At 42.8% G+C, this 20,039-nt stretch overlaps 1 protein-coding gene across 1 annotated transcript in view; it reads left to right on the top strand.

Moving 5' to 3' along the window:
• PTPN6 (protein tyrosine phosphatase non-receptor type 6) overlaps nt 1–13,654 on the top strand; it is a 77,996-nt gene extending 64,342 nt beyond the window's left edge. Inside the window, exons 6-16 of the mRNA XM_063435197.1 lie at nt 3,789–3,902; nt 4,919–5,015; nt 5,384–5,463; nt 7,655–7,804; nt 10,304–10,438; nt 10,571–10,725; nt 10,861–10,928; nt 11,068–11,219; nt 11,373–11,452; nt 11,537–11,664; nt 13,373–13,654. Of these exons, the coding sequence (XP_063291267.1) occupies nt 3,789–3,902; nt 4,919–5,015; nt 5,384–5,463; nt 7,655–7,804; nt 10,304–10,438; nt 10,571–10,725; nt 10,861–10,928; nt 11,068–11,219; nt 11,373–11,452; nt 11,537–11,657 (1,152 nt within the window). The 3' untranslated portion in view covers nt 11,658–11,664; nt 13,373–13,654. The remainder of the gene's footprint in view (nt 1–3,788; nt 3,903–4,918; nt 5,016–5,383; nt 5,464–7,654; nt 7,805–10,303; nt 10,439–10,570; nt 10,726–10,860; nt 10,929–11,067; nt 11,220–11,372; nt 11,453–11,536; nt 11,665–13,372) is intronic.
• The last annotated feature ends 6,385 nt before the right edge of the window (nt 13,655–20,039 follow it).

Here is a 20,039-nt window from a genome sequence, read left to right as displayed (position 1 = left end):
GTCAGATCTCTCCATGGATCAAGAAGCTGTAACCCCACTTATTAAAAGTTATATGAATCTTGTATTTTTGCAAGTGTTCATCCCGTTGCTGTTTAAACTTCTGTACAGAGTCTGATAAAATCACCTATTCAGGCAGAGAATTCCACGTCCTTATTGTTCTTATTGTAAAAAATCCTTTCCTTTGCCTTCGCCTAAATCTCCAGTTTAAACGCGTGACCTTGTGTCCTATGTACAGTCCTGTTTATGAATAGATTTCCAAACAATGGTTTTTATTGGCCCCCAAATATATTTGTATAATGCAATCATATCCCCTCGCGTTTTACTGAACTAAACAGATTTAAATTTGTTAACCTTTCTTCATAATTAAAATGTTCCATTCCTTTTAGAATGTTTTTATCCCGTCTCTGCACTCCTTCTAGTTCCATGATATCCTTCTTTAGAACAGTTGCCCAAAATGACACAGCATATTCAAGATGTGGTCTTACCAGTGATTTTTAAAGAGGCAAAATGATATTCTCATCCTGAGAATTTATGCCCTTTTTTATACATGACAAAACCTTACTGGCTTTAACCACTGCTGAATAACATTGCACATTGTTGCCTAGTTTGTTGTTTATAACAATTCTCAAATCCTTCTTGTGTTTTGTTATCCCTAATTCAATACGGTTTAGGGCAGTTATGGCGAACCTTTTTGAGCCCGAGTGCCCAAACTGCAATACATGCCAACTTTTTTTCCCTCAAAGTGCCAACACGACAATTAAACCTGAATACTGAGGTTTACGTTTAGAAAAAAACTACTCGTACAGTTAACAACTTTTGTTTTAAAAGAAGAACACAACATAGAGTTAAATTATACAAATTTTAAATCATGATATAAATTAAGCTTATATTAGTATCTCCAACAAATGCAATACATACACACAGACTGCTGAACACATTCACACACCGAGACATAGACAGACTGCTAAATACACACACAGTCCGCTAAATACACGCACACTGCTGAGTACGCAGTCTGCTGAATACACGCACGCAGTCTGCTGAATACACAAAGACTGCTGAACACACACATATGCTGCATTGAGCGGTGCAGTGTATGTGTCTGTGTGTAATGTTGTGTGTGGGGTGGTGGGGTGCTGTGTGTGGGGGGTTGGGGTGCTGTGTGTGGGGGGTTGGGGTGCTGTGTGTGGGGGGTTGGGGTGCTGTGTGTGGGGGGGTTGGGGTGCTGTGTGTGGGGGGTTGGGGTGCTGTGTGTGGGGGGTTGGGGTGCTGTGTGTGGGGGGTTGGGGTGCTGTGTGTGGGGGGTTGGGGTGCTGTGTGTGTGTGGGGGATTGGGGTGCTGTGTGTGTGTGGGGGATTGGGGTGCTGTGTGTGTGTGGGGGATTGGGGTGCTGTGTGTTGGGGGGAAAGGGTGCTGTGTGGGGGGGGGAAAGGGTGCTGTGTGGGGGGGGGGAAAGGGTGCTGTGTGGGGGGGGGAAAGGGTGCTGTGTGGGGGGGGGAAAGGGTGCTGTGTGGGGGGGGGAAGGGTGCTGTGTGGGGGGGGGAAGGGTGCTGTGGGGGGGGGGGGAGGGTGCTGTGGGGGGGGGGAAAGGGTGCTGTGTGGGGGGGGAAAGGGTGCTGTGTGGGGGGGGGAAAGGGTGCTGTGGGGGGGGGGAAAGGGTGCTGTGTGGGGGGGGAAGGGTGCTGTGTGGGGGGGGAAGGGTGCTGTGTGTGGGGGGGGAAGGGTGCTGTGTGTGGGGGGGGGAAGGGTGCTGTGTGTGGGGGGGGGGAAGGGTGCTGTGTGTGGGGGGGGAAGGGTGCTGTGTGTGGGGGGGGGAAAGGGTGCTGTGTGTGAGGGGGGGAAAGGGTGCTGTGTGTGGGGGGGGGAAGGGTGCTGTGTGTGTGGGGGGGGGGGAAAGGGTGCTGTGTGTGTGGGGGGGAAAGGGTGCTGTGTGTGTGGGGGGGGAAAGGGTGCTGTGTGTGGGGGGGGAAAGGGTGCTGTGTGTGTGGGGGGGAAAGGGTGCTGTGTGTGTGGGGGGGGGAAAGGGTGCTGTGTGTGTGGGGGGGGGAAAGGGTGCTGTGTGTGTGGGGGGGGGAAAGGGTGCTGTGTGTGTGGGGGGGGAAAGGGTGCTGTGTGTGTGGGGGGGAAAGGGTGCTGTGTGTGGGGGGGAAAGGGTGCTGTGTGTGTGGGGGGGGAAAGGGTGCTGTGTGTGGGGGGGGGGGGAAAGGGTGCTGTGTGTGTGGGGGGGGAAAGGGTGCTGTGTGTGTGGGGGGGGAAAGGGTGCTGTGTGTGTGGGGGGGGAAAGGGTGCTGTGTGAGGGGGGGAAAGGGTGCTGTGTGTGGGGGGGGAAAGGGTGCTGTGTGTGGGGGAGGAAAGGGTGCTGTAGGTAGGGGTGCTGTGTGTGGGGGTGCTGTGGATAGGGGTGCTGTGTGTAGGGGGGTAGGGTTGCTGTGGGTGCTGGGGTAGGGGTGCTGGGGGTAAGTGGGGTAGGGGTGCTGGGGGTAAGTGGGGTAGGGGTGCTGGGGGTAAGTGGGGTAGGGGTGCTGGTGCTGTGGGTAAGGGGGTAGGGGTGCTGGGGGTAGTGGGGGTAGGGGTGCTGGGGGTAGGGGTGCTGGGAGTAGTGGGAGTAGGGGTGCTGGGGGTAGGGGTGCTATGGTAGGGGTCTGTTGGTAAGGGGAGTAGGGGGTGCTGGGGGTAAGTGGGGTAGGGGTGCTGGGGGTAGTGGTGCTGTGGGTAAGGGGGTAGGGGTGCTGTGGGTAGTGGAAGTAGGGGTGCTGGGGGTAGTGGGGGTAGGGGTGCTGGGAGTAGTGGGAGTAGGGGTGCTGGGCGTAGGGGTGCTATGGTAGGGGTCTGTTGGTAAGGGGAGTAGGGGGTGCTGTAGGTAAGGGGGGTAGGTAATTAAATCAGTAACCCCCCCTTCCCTTCTTGTTACCTTTGGTGAAGGGGAGGGGGGAACACAGCCATCCCTGGTGGTCCGGTGGTGTTATGCAGGACAGGACAGGTCCTGCAGCTCTCCTGTCCTCCCGCGCGATGCTGTGTGGAGCGTTGCCATGGTAACGCGCGGCAACGCTCCACACAGCTCGAGGGAGGACAGGAGAGCTGCTTCCTCGATCCCTCCCCCCCTGCTTCCGGTCCTGCCGACACGGAAGCAGAGTAGGCGCCTGCCGTTTCGGGCAGGCAGGCGCCTACTCTGCAGTGATGGCAAACCTATGGCCGCGTGCCCACAGAGAGGGCCCGGCGTGCCACCTGTGGCACGCGTGCCATAGGTTCGCCATCACTGGTTTAGGGTATACGTTGCTTGTGCATTCTTTACCAGATGTATGCCCTTTGCCCTGGTGTGTAATAAACATTATGTTACAATTGGTTGACATCCCCTGTTTTCAGATTATACCTAGTGAGCCAACTGGGCTGTTTCAGCGTGTAATGGTTCTGTTGGTTTCTGTACGTAAAAAAAGCAAACGGTATTAAAGAGTTTGCTTTCGGTGAATTTATGTCCCTTTTGATCTAACCTCCTGTAAAGTTCTGTATTTAAATGATAGTAAACTTCATGTAGTGTTAAAAATAATTAAGAATACATTTGGTAAACACCTTAATCAGATCCTTCCCAGTTTCAGAGGTGTTTTTATTGCTTTTTGGAAACTCCATATTGTACGCAATAAGCTTTGCGAGAATACCTGCTAACATGTGGAGATGTCACCAACTTGAAAACTCGTCTCGCTCTGATTTGGGCCGGAAATTACTTTGTAAAAAATGTCTAACCTTTCATTGAAGTATAATGTGTTGCCATGGTCATTCTCTGTTCTTTCAGCCGTACTATTCCACCAGAATTAATGCAGCTGACATAGAAAACCGCATGAAAGAACTGGATAAAAAATTAGACAAACAGGAGACCTCAAAGGCTGGGTTTTGGGAAGAGTTTGATGTAAGTAGCTGACAATGTTATAGCAGAAAGCATCTATCTATCTATCTATCTACCTACCTACCTACCTATCTATATTTGTTATGGGAATTTTTGGCAGTATAGCAGTTGCCGGCAGTATAGCAGTTGCCGGCAGTATAGCAGTTGCTGGCAGTTTAGCAGTTGCTGGCAGTTTAGCAGTTGCCGGCAGTTTAGCAGTTGCCGGCAGTTTAGCAGTTGCCGGCAGTTTAGCAGTTGCCGGCAGTATAGCAGTTGCCGGCAGTTTAGCAGTTGCCGGCAGTTTAGCAGTTGCCGGCAGTTTAGCAGTTGCCGGCAGTTTAGCAGTTGCCGGCAGTTTAGCAGTTGCCGGCAGTTTAGCAGTTGCCGGCAGTTTAGCAGTTGCCGGCAGTTTAGCAGTTGCCGGCAGTTAAGTATTTGCAGGCAGTTTAACAGATGCCATGAGTATTGTACTTGTTTGTTATTTATTATTTATTTATAACTGTTACTGCTTGATTATAACAGTTGCCAGCAGTATATTAATTGGTGTATATTAATTATGTAATTGTTTTTTTAAAGGAATTTACCAGGAGTAATACATTTTCTCATTATGTTGGAGAGTGTTATTACTACAATTGTTGTGTGGATATGCACTTTCTGTTCTTTATTATCGCTACTCAAAGTTGATCTTTCACTTAATTCAGTGGATTCCTGATGTCTGTCTTTCCCAACAGGATTATCTTTTATCGCTATACCATCTCTTTTTGTCTGTTTCCTTCTTTCTTTCCGCTTCCTGTCCCAATATTTCCTTCTTTTCCTGTCCCTTTAAATCTATCCTCCCTCTCTCTTGTGTCTCTGTCTTCCTTTCCTTAATTTATCTATTCCTCTGTGCTGCTCACATTGAATTCTTGGATGCATGGCATTACCAGATTGTCAAAGAATATGGCATCTTTTACTCTATTAATCAAGTTTTTCCTTCTTCTACGGACCTCCTCTCTCCAATCCGAAGCTTATTTCACCTTTTCCAATCTGTCCTCGCGCAGGCTCTTCAGAAGCAGGAATCCAAGTTACTCTATGACAGAAAAGAAGGTCAAAGACCAGAAAACAAGAGCAAAAACCGATACAAGAACATCCTACCCTGTGAGTGATCGCCTGCCCTGCTACTAGACCTTCTCATACCAACTGATCTTTAACCCATCTCTAATTCTGACCCAATCATCAACATCACTCTTTCTTTGACCAATGCTGAAGGTCACATTGATCTTGATCTTACACCAAGTTTTATTCTGACCCCAATTCGGCACGATCTCTACTTCCTTTTCCCCAAATCACCTTTTCTCCTTCACAACCACATCAGTCCATATCACTCCTTCCTCCTTCCTTATTTATTTTCCTTTCACTCAATTATTGCACTTTGTTCCTTCACTTTCATTCGCTATCTTAATCTATTCTCATTTCGTTGAGTTCTTCCATGCACTAATTCCTCACTCTTTCTCCCCCTTCTTCAGTTGACCACACACGAGTTATATTAAGAAGCAGAGACAAGAATATTCCTGGATCAGACTATATCAACGCCAATTATGTGACGGTGAGAGATGTTATTGGACTAGAGAGACAGAGAATAGGAACTTAAAGCTGTCTATAAGTTATACAGGGGATTACGTCACGCATATTATGGTGACACAAGAGTGGACAAAACTGAGAGAGGAATAGTCTCCAAATTGGTTAAATGTCATTAGAATTCACTTTTTGTGAATAGCCCCTAATGACTGGCGCGCTGTGGGGTGTAAATGTTGGGATTCTTAAACGATTCCATAATATGTCAATAGAAGCTGATATTTGCAGATGGCATAAAACTAGGAAAGGTAGCAAAATTTGTGCAGGCGATTGTCTACAGAAAGGTAACTGTTAGGAAAAACGCGAATGAGAAGGACTTGGGAGACGCACTGGACAACAAAGTGCAATGTCATCGGCCCTGATGCATACAGGAAATACATAGTGGAGAAACAGAAGCATTATTTGATTTATCCTCTTATCCCTATACTGTCTGCCAGATGTAAAGGACGGACCTTATAACAATGATTGACACGGAGCTAAAATGGAGGCGCACAGTTGTAGTGCAGACGTGTGGACTTCTGCATTACATTTTATTTTCACATCTCACAAATACAAATCAGTTAAATATAGGGGATGAGTAAATGTAATATTACACATTATTGGACTGCTCTCTTTTAAGGACTAAAAGCATTTTATACTGACGTCACTATCTGATCCTTAAAGGGACACTCCAGACTTTAGCTTGCTGAAAAGCTTTATATGAAATTTATTTCAATTTGGATATAGTGCAGATATCAATAGAAACTGACACTTTTCTGGCTGTTGAAGTGGACAACAGGTCCTTTTACTTCCTGGTTTGGTTAGCTTATTTGCACTGAACTCACGAAGCAGGAATTGCCCAGAGCACCTGCCTTGTAAAGACTTCTCATTGAGCTGCATTGGAAAGTCTGTGATTGGACAGCCACAGAAAGTCTGGACGGGGTTAGAAGGGGAGGGCTTGCAAAGGCTTCAGACCAGAGAAACGCAGGTTTTGTAGGCTGTGTTTAGATATAACTCCAATGATAATATTCTTAATTAAATGCATGGATGTTTTCATTTGAGCTATATCTAGTAAAGAGTGAATTTTATTTATTTTGTCTTTTGGGAAGTGAAGTGTCCCTTTGAAGAACCTGTGCCAGCATTGAATGCCATGTATGTTTACAATGTTCAGCTTTGTACAGATTTGTTGCTGGATATGAGAGGGATTGTGATCAAGCATATTATATTATACATTATATCATACTATGGTTAAAACAGAATTCCATTATCAATTAATTGTTGGGAAGCAGTAGGAATGTAACAATAAAGTCATTTTTATTTCTTGCAGGCTGTGAATTTTTTAAATAATTTTACCCACATGTTTTTATAGTGAATTTGTTGCACTATATAAGGTTCCTAAATAAAATCAGTTCTGATAGTGACCTCTAGTGGTTAAATAGTAGAATTTGCCAAATAACACAACACTTTTTATTATGTTGGTGTAATTTTCTATATTATTATTATTATTTTATTATTTATATAGCGCCAGAAAATTCTGCAGAGCTGTACAATGGGTATATGTAACGTTACTTGTCAGGGTTTTCCAGAGTCCGCGTCCACTCCTGAACCATCTATCCTATCAGTGCCTCGACGTCTTCTGATGCCAAATACTGACCTTCTAAATCTATTTACCAGTCTTGGTCCTTATTTCATTCTAATAATGTTCATATTATATACCCAGCATTAATTCATATGAACAAGTAACACAACTCAAATCCCCTATTTAAATCCTTGCCTACATGGGTACAGTGCCCTTCTATGGCCTTATCTTGACCAAATAGCAGTTTTTTTTGCCCCTGCTTCGTTCTTATATTTGCAATCCTCTGATATTTCTTGACTTGCCTTATCAGTATCATTATGTTCAAGCTCTCATTGACCTGGGCATTTCCTTTGACTACAATGTCCTTTTTTCGTCACAACCTATTGTTTAAATAAAGTCACAGTTCCAGAACGTACTGATGATATTGATTGATCCTGGAAAGCAGGTGATGGGTAGTAGTGTGTGTCCATTAAAGTGAATTTGCCATTCTGAGTAGATTTCAAGTTGGATTAGAGAAGAGCTGAAAATGTACATTGATCTGGTAAAGTGGTTGATATTGTGATATAGACTCATTTTGTGACCTTGACGGTTCTCCTCATTGCAGAATCAGCTTTGGGGTGATGGAGAGCCCCCAAAACGTTTCATCGCATGCCAGGGGTGTCTGGCCGCAACCACAGGCGATTTCTGGGAGATGGTCTGGCAAGAAAACAGCCGTATCATCGTCATGACAACAAAGGAAATTGAGAAAGGCCGGGTGAGATAAAGCCTTTACTTTTGCTCACAGTAACACAGTAACCACTCAACATTCATACTTATAAAAACATATTATACTCCCAATGACCCTAACACATTAACATGGTAATAAATGTCAATTGACTCTCATATACTCAGGATAATAAATGTCCATTCATGCACATATACTCAGGATAATAAATGCCCATTGACTCTCATATACTCAGGATAATAAATGTCCATTCATGCACATATACTCAGGATAATAAATGTCCATTGACTCTCATATACTCAGGATAATAAATGTCCATTGACTCTCATATACTCAGGATAATAAATGCCCATTCATGCACATATACTCAGGATAATAAATGCCCATTGACTCTCATATACTCAGGATAATAAATGTCCATTGACTCTCATATACTCAGGATAATAAATGTGCATTGACTCTCATATACTTAGGATAATAAATACCCATTCAGTCTATTATTCACAATAACAAGCTTCACTCTCCCTTTCTCATAGTAACATATTTATTCTGTTTACGAATATTAATACCTGTAACCAGGGCTGCCATCAGAAATTTTTGGGCCCCTGACACTGCTCAAGATCTGGGCCCCCGGGGACAGCCCCGAGTCCACCCACAAGGATGAAGTGTGTGTGTGCGTGTATAGTGGATGTAGAATGTGTGTCATGGATGCAGTGTGTATAGTGGATGTAGAATGTGTGTAGTGGATGCGGTATGTGTATCATGGATGCAGTGTGTGTAGTGGATGCGGTATGTGTGTCATGAATGCAGTGTGTATAGTGGATGCAGTGTGTATAGTGGATGCAGTGTGTATGTCATGGATGCAGTGTGTATAGTGGATGCAGATTGTATGTTTTGTGTAGTGTATGTAATGTTTGCATGCATGCATTAGATGCAGAGTGTGGGTGTAGTGAATGTAGGTGTGTGTATAGTGAATGCAGAGTGTTTGTTTTTATAGTGTATGTAGTGTGTTTAGTGAATGTAGTGTGCTTGTAGTGAATGTAGTGTGTTTGTAGTGAGTGCAAAGTGTGTTCAGTGAATGTAGTATGATTGTAGTGAATGCAAAGTGTGTATAGTGAATGCAAAATGTGTATAGTGGATGTAGTGTGTTTGCAGTGAGTGCAAAGTGTGTATAGTGAATGTAGTGTGATTGTGGTGAATGCAGAGCGTGTATAGGGAATATAGTGTGTTTGTAGTGAGTGCAAAGTGTGTTTAGTAAATGTAGTGTGCTTGTAGTGAAAGCAACGTGTGTATAGTGAATGTAGTGTGTGTGTGTGTGTGTGTAGTGCAAAGTGTGTTTAGTGAATGTAGTGCAGAGTGTGTTTAGTAAATGTAGTGTGTTTGTAGTGAGTGCAGAGTGTGTATAGTGAATGTAGTGTGATTGTAGTGAATGCAAAGTATGTATAGTGAGTGTAGTGTGTTTGTAGTGAGTGCAAAGTGTGTATAGTGCATGTAGTGTGATTGTAGTGAAAGCAAAATGTGTATAGTGAATGTAGTGTGTGTAGTACAGAGTGTGTTTAGTAAATGTAGTGTGATTGTAGTGAGTGCAACATGTGTATAGTGAATGTAGTGTGTGTGTGTGTGTAGTGCAGAGTGTGTTTAGTGAATGTAGTGTGTGTGTAGTGCAGAGTGTGTTTAGTGAATGTAGTGTGTGTAGTGCAGAGTGTGTTTAGTGAATGTAGTGTGTGTAGTGCAGAGTGTGTTTAGTGAATGTAGTGTGTGTAGTGCAGAGTGTGTTTAGTGAATGTAGTGTGTGTGTGTAGTGCAGAGTGTGTTTAGTGAATGTAGTGTGTGTGTGTAGTGCAGAGTGTGTTTAGTGAATGTAGTGCAGAGTGTTTAGTGAATGTAGTGTGTGTGTAGTGCAGAGTGTTTAGTGAATGTAGTGTGTGTGTGTGTGTGTGTAGTGCAGAGTGTGTGCTTGTAAGGATGCAGTGTGTGTGTAAAATAGGGGGGAGGGGAGTATTTTTTATTTATTTGTGTATATTTAAATTGTATTCCCCCCTCCCTGGTTCTTACCTTGCCAGGGAGGGGGGAGATCGCATTCCCTGGTGGTCCAGTGGCATTGTGGAGGGAGCCAGCTGCGGTAAATTGCAGAGAGGGGGCCCAGCACACACTGTCTTCCTTTCCAGCTCCTCTCTGACTAACTCTCGCGAGACCTGCCTGCGTGCTGTGAATAGTGTTGCCATGGTAACCAGTGGCAACGCTGTTCGGCCGCAGGAAAGTTAGACAGCTGGAAAGGAAGACAGCGTGTGCTGCTGAGCCCCTTCTCTGCAATTTACAGGTAGCGGGGGCCCTCAGTGCACATATATATAGCGAAAATATATATATGCACATAAGGAATGTAGGGCTCGGACTGCCAGAGTAGTCTGGGCCCCGCAAGACCGCCGGGCCCATGACAACTGTTATGGTTGTAATGCCCTGATGGCGGCCCTGCCTGTAACCTACTTCTCCGTCATATTCAAATTAACCCCTCACCTTATTCTTACTCAGACCAAATGTGTACCATACTGGCCAGACTTTGGGGAAGATGGAAAAGATTTTGGAAGATTTTGGGTTCAACTACTTAATGAACATGAAGCACAGGGTTATAAAGTCCGCACTCTGCGACTGTCTCCTCTGGAAAAGGTAAATGTGACCCTTGAATTAAGGGCACAATCTGCCCGGTGTGTCTCCTATTCCTGCTCATACTGTTGCTATTCTGTCAGGATTATTTTTGCATTGCAGTACTGTTAATTTGTTCATTGGTATGTTCCTCAGCGTGATGCTATCCGGGATATCATCCACTACCAGTATCTTACATGGCCTGATCACGGGGTCCCTGCAGACCCTGGCGGTGTCCTCAGTTTCTTGGGAGAAGTTAACCGCATGCAGGAGAGTATTCCCAGGGCGGGCCCTATTGTTGTTCACTGCAGGTATCCGAAACAATTCCTACAGTCTGCTCCATTAAAAATAATTATCCTTCCTGTAGTACCCTGAATGCTGACCATATATAAAAAATTTTTATAAATGTGACCTTTAAATCCTTACTGTTCTCTCTTTCTGCACAGCGCTGGGATTGGACGCACTGGAACCATTATAGTCATCGATATGTTGGTTGATATGATTCAAATGAAAGGTGATAAAGCCTCACTCCTCTCAAATAATTATCCATTTTCCATCTTCATTTCTGTTACACTAATACTTATTCATCACTAACATCTTTTTCAATTTTAAGCTCTTCCCTCAGCATTCCTTTCACACATTATTTCCTCCAGGTGTAGACACTGACATAGATGTACAGAAGACCATCCAGATGGTGCGTAGCCAACGGTCGGGCATGGTACAGACGGATGCCCAGTATAAATTTATCTATTTAGCCATCGCACAATTCATAGACTCACAAAAATACAAGATGAAGGCACTGGAGGTATGAGACGCATTGGGAAATGTGGGGAGTAAATGAGAGAGGCATGCTTTAAGCTTGGGAGACCAGATTTAGAATGTTGGGAACTTGTCTATAGTTCTACGTGTATTACGGATAAAATATGGTAATAGGGATTGATGTTATACTTTCAAACAGGACTCAAAAGTCTCAGAGGCAGAGTACGGGAACCTGAGTCACTCTCTATCCAAGATGAAGGTTGCCCGGACACCAGTAAAGTAAGATGTGGAGATGTGTAATTAAAATAGATCTTTCTGGTCTTTTTGCATACCTGTCCAACTGATATATCTTATTTATTATAGGCCACCGGAAGAGGGTACTGTTTATGAAAATCTAAATGCTAGAAAAGATAAGAAGGAAAAGGTTAATAAGAAAACGTCTTCAGAGAGGGAGAAACCCAGATCATCGCTGAAAAAGAAGTAACCTGAAGGTGAGAGAAGAATAGGAAGGGGACAAAAATGGGTAGAATTGTGGTATGGTAGAAGACATGAGTTTGAAGTAATGGGGAGATGAGGCTGAAGAAAGAGTGAAGCAGGACCCGGGTGGGAGGAGACAACAGGCTGTGAGGTGGATAGGTACACAAATCTAAAGGTTAGAGGAGAAATTGGGAAGGGGCAAGAGGCCATCGTTACAGTGAGATGGGTTCTGCACTAAGTGTTGGTGTAAAGTTTACGTTAAAGGGACACTATAGTTACCAGTACCACTACAGCTTATTGCATTTGTTTTGGGGAGTATAATCATTCCCTTCAGGCTTTTTGCTTTATATACAGTTTTCAGAGAAAAGACAGTGTTAACATTATAGCCTAGGGATACCTCCATTGGCCGCTCCTTAGATGGCTACTAGAGGTGCTTCCTGGGGCAGTGCTGCACAATGTGACTGCCATTCAGTGTCTCCACCCTCTGCATACAGACACTGAACTTTCCTCATAGAGATGCATTGATTTAATTCATCTCTATTAGGAGATGCTGATTCACCAGGGCTGTGTTTGGCTTGTGCTAGCTCTTCCCAGATCTGCCTCCTTGTCATTCTCAGCCAATCCAGTGAATTCCCATAGGAACACCACTTCTGAGGATGTCAGCAAAGCAGGCACCTGCAGCCTGGAATAAATAATATTTTATTATATTAAGGGGGTCAATATGGTTGGTTTAACACTATAGGGTCAGGAACATAAACATGTATTCCTGACCCTATAGTGCTCCTTTAACCATCAAATTCTTAAACAAATTAGGCATTTAACAATCAGGTCTTAAAATGAATACATAACAAATATGACATAGTTGCGATAGGTATACCTTGAACATTAGCACTCGGTAAGTGTTTGGCCATGGACATTAAAAGCGAGTTTTATTCTTACGAGTATATGTGTTTGTACAATGGTAAAGTTGTAAATAACAGAAATTTTTAACAAAAGTGCAGTATGTTGCAGGAAACACCTAACCAAGCTAATTTTATCACCTTGTATTGTTATTTTAGATCCGCCCTATGAGGGTTTTTACTCATTTTTCTTTAGATGCGTAATCCAGTGTGGAGTATTAGTAAAGTAGTGAATGTATATTGAGAGTCCCAGTATAGATACCTAGTAGAAGGGGAGTGAAGTATAGGACAGAAAAGAATCAGAGAAAGTGACAGGATGAGAAGAGTTCCTGGTCGCTGTTGGCAGCGTGTGTCGGGGAGGCAAGTAGGGGCGACAGTGAGCAGCAAGGCATAACCAAACGGGGCCCTAGGGACAAAACACAGCCCGGATGGAGAAGCGTCGGGGCACGATAGGCCCCATATTCCACCACCCACCCTGAGGCCCCACACATTTTTGAGTTCTTTTTATTTTGGTGCACTGCATGTGTACTAATTATTATTATCTGCAAAAATGTGAAATCACATGTTATGTAAGGTAGACATATAGGATTTTAAATGGAAGCCCTAAAAAAAAAAAAAAAAAAAAAAAAAAAAAAAGAAGGATGGGGGACACTTGAAGAGAAACCTTAAATCATGATGGAACAAACCTATAGCCTAAATTCAAGGTTTGGTTTTAAAACGTGGACAATTACCTCCATTCTGCTTGTGAGAGATTAATGGAACAAACCCTTAATGTGCTATACAAAATCAGGGTTAATAGTAATTCCTTATTTTTCCCTTGCAGGTCTACCTGGTGCTAACACACCTGGGTATCAAGACTCCACACAGTATTTGGCATCTCTGCTTTCTGTATAAACCGACTGCTGTTAGTTCTCCCCCCCTCCTCCTCCTCCCTGGATCTAACTGGAAAATGTTTCACAGACTCTGAAGCTAATTGTTATTTAATAAAGTATGAAACAAAGTGTGTGAACAGTGTGTGTTACATGAATTAAACTCTTTGTGCAGCATGTCCGAATGAACCAGGGAAGCTATAATGCCACGATTTGCCTGAGCATTCGGATGGTGCTTTAAAGTGGAAAATGTATTCATACTTACCGTAATTTTCTTTTCCTGGCTATTATTCATGGCAGCATATACATAATGGGTTAGCTCCTCCCCTTACAGCCGATAGGACAGGAATAAAACAAACCTTTAAAAGGAGTACCCATGTAGAGGTCCCTCAGTCAGTAACAAGCTCCTACAGAAGAAGCAAAACCAACAGTGGGTGGGTAGTGTATGCTGCCAGGAAAAAAAAATTACGGTAAGTATGAATTAATCTTCCTGTTTCCTGGCTAATCGTGGCAGCATATACACATGGGAATACCCAAGCTTACCAGGGAGGGACATAAACATACATAACTGGCAAACAAATAATCAGAACAATTCAACATAGATTAGAAGATTGAACTGAGTTAAGGACGTGACGTCCAAATTGTGCCAAATTGACACCATGGAAGCTCCTGCTAGAGGTTTGAATGGCGGTCTAATCAGAACCTGTAAGACCAGAGGTAGGTCACATATGGACTTCAACACCCTCAGTGCAGGCTTGAATCTAATTGCTTCTTACCTGAAGCAAAGCATAAAAGGTTCCAATGCTCAATGGGTACCCATCCATGTGTAAAATGCTAATCTGTGTTCCTCTAGAGCAGGGGTAGGCAACCTTCGGCTCTACAGATGTTGTGGACTACATCTCCCTTGATGCTTTGCCAGCAATATGGCTGTAAAAGCATTATGGGAGATGTAGTCCAAAACATCTGTAGAGCCGAAGGTTGCCTACCCCTGCTCTAGAGTGTTATAATTCAGACCATATCAAAGCCTGATTGAGGAGTAATTCCAACCTCTATTCTTGAGACCAACAGACAAATGCATGCCAAGTTTGTAATCTGTAAAGTATTTATAGGGCTGTAAGAGGATCTTTATGACCGTCTCAGGGATGCCTATACTTCTAGAGACACCAGCCTCAACCCCAGAGCTTAAGGATCTTGGTGTGTCAAGGGACCCTGTAATAGGTCAGGATGTACGGGAATATCCCTTGGAGGTTCCAGATTCATCTTACTCATCATAGGAGTTTAGAGTCTTCGTAGCCTTCCACCGTCTCCTTTGAAATTGGAAGTTCTCTTCTGAGATAATGCTAAAGGTCTAGGCCGATTGGAATGATAGTAAGCATCCTTGAGATAGAGATAAGGAACTTGTCCTTCCAAATTGCTGGGGATATGGATCTGATTTACTCCATCCCGAAGGCTCTGTCATTCAGCCTATTGTTGGCCCTTCTTAGGTCCAGTATAGACTTCCATGTGCCTTTATTTTTAGCATCAGAAGAGAGGCGAACATTGACCCAGGAACCGCTCTTGTTAAAGGACCACTCTAGTGCCAGGAAAGCATACTCGTTTTCCTGGCACTAGAGTGCCCTGAGGGTGCCCCCACCCTCAGGGTCCCACTCCCGCCCGGCTCTGGAAAGGGGAAAAAACGTACATTTTTCCAGCGCTGGGCGGGGAGCTCTCCTCCTCCTCTCCGCCTCCGTTCCTCCCCGTCGGCTGAATGCGCACGCGCGGCAAGAGCTGCGCGCGCATTCAGCCGGTCACATAGGAAAGCATTCATAATGCTTTCCTATGGACGCTTGCGTGCTCTCACTGTGATTTTCACAGTGAGAATCACGCAAGCGCCTCTAGCGGCTGTCAGTGAGACAGCCACTAGAGAATTAGGGGGAAGGCTTAACTAATTGATAAACATAGCAGTTTCTCTGAAACTGCTATGTTTATAAAACAATTAGTTAACCCTAGCTGGACCTGGCACCCAGACCACTTCATTAAGCTGAAGTGGTCTGGGTGCCTAGAGTGGTCCTTTAAGGGACCTAAGAAATCACATCTTGGTCCAGAAGGTTTCATAAATACTCCTTTGGTGTTATACCTTTGAGTCATCTGTCTGAATTCTCTTGTTGGTATAGACTCCCCTGTGTTTGAAGAAAATAATCCAGTCTATATCCATCTGGACTATGGATACCACCCAAGACTCCAGAATGTGATGAGCCCAGGTATGTCTGATCAGAAAAAATAATGCTCCTAGTACTGGAGGACAGACACAAATTCACTGCTGAAGAGCAAAATGACTGCTTCATAGCTCTATTAGAATCTTGAAAGGCAGGTTACCAACTGCCACGAGTTACCTCTGGAGTCTACCCTGCAGGGTCAGTAATTCCATGTATCTCAGAAATACTGGTCACCGGAGGTTTTCCTGTCTAACCCCAAGGAGCTGGATTCTTAGATCTTCAGTCCTGAGGTACAAATACCTTGCAGCCCTCAGCTGCCTTTTAATGAATTCATCAAAAGCTTTCCCAAATGCTGTAGATAAAGCCATTTGTTCAAGAGAATATCCTAGTTACAACTCAGGAAGCTTCTGTGAAGAAGTCACTTGTAACCTGAAGACTCCAGACTGCATTTTCAATCTTGGCTCTTAATATCTCTATCCACAGTAGCATTTAGATCTTTAAACACTATTTTCATGGTTCTAGAAACAGCAGTGAAAACTACAGCTGGATGACAAATTGCATCAGCAGGCGTATAAATTTGGACAGGTCTGCGTCCACTTTTGATCCATAGGCTTGCGTAAAAGCCGAGTTGTCAAGCGGTAGCCTCATCCCACCTGTCATGTGGCTGCACCGGTATAGGTGATGCTGAAGCAGCTACCTTATGGAGACAGTCAGTACATAACGGTTTTCTTACACTGCTTTCTCACCAAAACATGGTGTACATTCAGTATATACCTTGCAACTTTCCTTTGTAAGCTATGCCAGCATGTCCTAGCTATAGGTGAAGCTGAAGAAGTTACCTTCTGAAGACAGGCAATGCCTAACAGTTTTCCTACCACTAAATTTCCATCACCATCAGAACATAGGTGTAGATTCAGACATAAAATGAACCAAAAAAAAATAAATTACATGTGGCGAAGTATAAAAAGTACAAAAGGGCACTGTCAAATTCTATAACCATGAAAACAGTCAAACAGATTAAACTGGCTGAAACAGCTCTTACCCCTGTCTGGAGAACCTGCAAATACTTTCCAAATAGGTTTGGGATGTATACAGTAAATTTCCCTCCATTTTAGGTACTTACTGGCAATTGCCCTCATCCAAGATGGCTGCCGCAATCTGTATTCCCATAATGCAAGTCATCACTATTGGGCCTTTAAGGCACAAACTGCACATGCGCGGGCGTCTTCCAAGTGCATTTATTGGCTAGAGACTGGGGAGAGAGCTCGGTCTGCAGCATACATAGCCCCTGAACACCCAGGGAACCGGGAATAAATCACCGGGACCGAGGGGGGAAGCATAAAGTAAAAGTGCCTCCAAGGTTATAAATAGGCAACAAGGTGCAAAAAATAACCAAAGTTAAAGGCATCACAGCATAAGGCAGTAAAGGCACAGCTGTCTAATGCACCACAGTTTAAATGCATTACAGCATAAGGCACAGCTTATCCAGTTTCCAGTTTAACCCCTTAAGGACCAAACTTCTGGAATAAAAGGAAATCATGACAGGTCACACGTCATGTGTCCTTAAGGGGTTAAAAGAAATCAGAGTGTAAAAGTACTATAGTATAAACACACCACAGTATACAGGCACCATAGCAAAAACAAAAAGTAATGAAGAGAAAAAAAATCTACAAGTCCATGAGTAAAGGGAGCAAAAAGGCTCACATCCTAAGGGCTGTAGGACAGGAAAAAGACTGAGGGACCTATGCAGGGATACGCCTTTTAAAGGTTTGTTTTATTCCTGTCCTATCGGCTGTAAGGGGAGGAGCTAACCCATGTGTATATGCTGCCATGATTAGCCAGGAAATATCTTTTCCCAGTGCCAAAGGGGTAAGGAGTGCAAATCAAACCTCTGGCTCATGCAGAATGCATTAATCAAATTAACCCTTTAAGACCGGAGGGCGTACTATTACGCCCTATTTTAAGTATCTCTAAACGCCGCCGGGCGTAATAGTACGCCCTCCGGTCTTTTGTTACTTACCCGGTCGCCAGCGATCGCGGTTGGGGGGACTCCCAGAGAGCCCCCCGCGGCACGTCCTTCCTCCTGGGGGGCTTCCCGGCCATGTGAGAGTGAGGTCCTTGCGAGGACCTCACAATCACATGGCCGGGATAGCTGGCTCAGGCATTGCCAGCAGGGGGAATGCCTGTAATGACAGGTAGTCCCGCTGCTGGCTGGAAATAAATTGAAATTAAACTAATCAGTGTAAAAAAAAAAACCAATAATAATATACTTAGATCATATATATATATAGTATTTATATATATGATCTAAGTATATTATATATACACACACATACATACACTGTCTATGTGTATTTTACTATTTATATATATATATATATATATATATATATATATATATATATATCTCAAATAAAAAATTATGTAAATACGTTAAAAAATAAAATTACAAAAATAATTAAAAAAAATAATTAAAAAATATATAGATGTGTGTTATTTCGTTCTAACTGTATTGTGATGATTATATATCTATATATATTTATATCAAAATACACATAGAACAAATAATATATATATCTATATACATAAATATATACGTATATATCACTATATATATAAATAAGAATAGTTAAAAAAAATTATATATATACACACACACACACATATATATATATATATATATATAAAAATATATATATATACATACATATATTAATTCTACACATATATTTATGTAATATTTTTACATAATTAGGTATCTTAATTAATTACAATTAGCGGGACCTGCGTGACAACCCATGCCGAAAGTATAGGGAATTTAATTTGCTAGCACTATATTTAACCCTATAACTTTCCAAGACACCATAAAACCTGCACATGGGGGGTACTGTTCTACTCGGGAGACTTCGCTGAACACAAATATTAGTGTTTCAAAACAGTAAAATGTATTACAACGATGATATCGCCAGTAAAAGTGAAGTTTTTTGCATTTTACACGCACAAACAGCGCTTACTCGGACGATATTATTGCTGCAATACTTTTTACTGTTTTGAAACACAAATATTTGTGTTCAGCAAAGTCTCCCGAGTACAACAGTAGCCCTCATGTACAGGTTTTATGGTGTTTTCAAAAGTTACAGCGTCAAATATAAGGCTTGTGTTTCATTTTTTTCACATTAAAATTCGCCAGATTGGTTACGTTGCCTTTGAGACCCTATGGTAGCCCAAGAATGAAAATTACCCCTATGATGGCATACCATTTGCAATAGTAGACAACCAAAGGTATTGCAAATGGGGTATGGCCAGTCTTTCTTAGTAGCCATTCGGTCACAAACACTGGCCAAAATTTGCGTTTTTTGCATTTTTCACACACAAACAAATACTAACGCTAACTTTGGCCAGTGTTTGTGACCAAATGGCTACTAAAAAAGACTGGACATACCCCATTTGCAATACCATGGGTTGTCTACTATTGCAAATGGTATGCCATTATGGGTGTACATTTTATTCCTGGGGTACTATACAGTCCCAAAGGCAACGTAACCAATCTGGCGAATTTCAAATGTAACGTGCTATATTTGACCCTGTAACTTCCCAAAATACCATAAAACCTGTACATAGGGGGTACTGTTTTACACATGAGACTTTGCTGAATACAAATATGTGTATTATTTTATTGCAGTAAAAGCAAACAGTATTATGACATTGACAGTTAAAATGTCATGTAGAACTAAAAAAATAACAAAAACTATATTCGCCCATTTTTTTTTCATATTAAATTATGTTTCATAGCTAAATATTTGATATTAAATGAAAGCCCTGTTTCCCCTGAATAAAATGATATATAATAAGGGGGGGTGCATTTAAAATGAAAGAGGTGAATTACAGTTGGACAGACATATAGCGCAAATGCCAGGTTTTGTTTACGTTTTGTTCACAACGTGTACATTTGGCTCAGTCCTTAAGGGGTTAAATAAACCAAGGTTTAGATGCATTAAAACCAAACACTGACCTCTTCCAGTATTTTGTATAACAGAATTGTAAATATTCATGTTAATGTTGATGCTTGACTATTTTTAACTTTGATTGACAGCAGACAGAAGCTGGCTATTATTTCCCCAACTATACAGGATACTTATGATTGGAGTACAAATTCCAAACTTTATCTTCCTGCATCGCTCCTGCAGAATTGATATCAAATCCATCACTAAACACAATGCCCGAATATTACTCCAGACTACAGGGCGCCACAATCACTAGAATCTATGTAAATGCTAAGTAGGAAAATCCCATAAATGAATAAATAACAATTGGTGGAAATCCAAAAAATCCACTTTAAGAACAATAAAATATAATAATGTGACCTGCGCAGTGCATGCAGGAATATAAAATGTAATGTAAAATATTAAACAGCCAAATGGCCAAG

The sequence above is a fragment of the Pelobates fuscus genome, chromosome 10 (assembly GCF_036172605.1).
Source record: "Pelobates fuscus isolate aPelFus1 chromosome 10, aPelFus1.pri, whole genome shotgun sequence".
Classification (NCBI taxonomy): Eukaryota; Metazoa; Chordata; class Amphibia; order Anura; family Pelobatidae; genus Pelobates; species Pelobates fuscus.
Note: the sequence above shows the minus strand (reverse complement) of the source record. Positions and strands in the feature narration are given on the sequence as shown.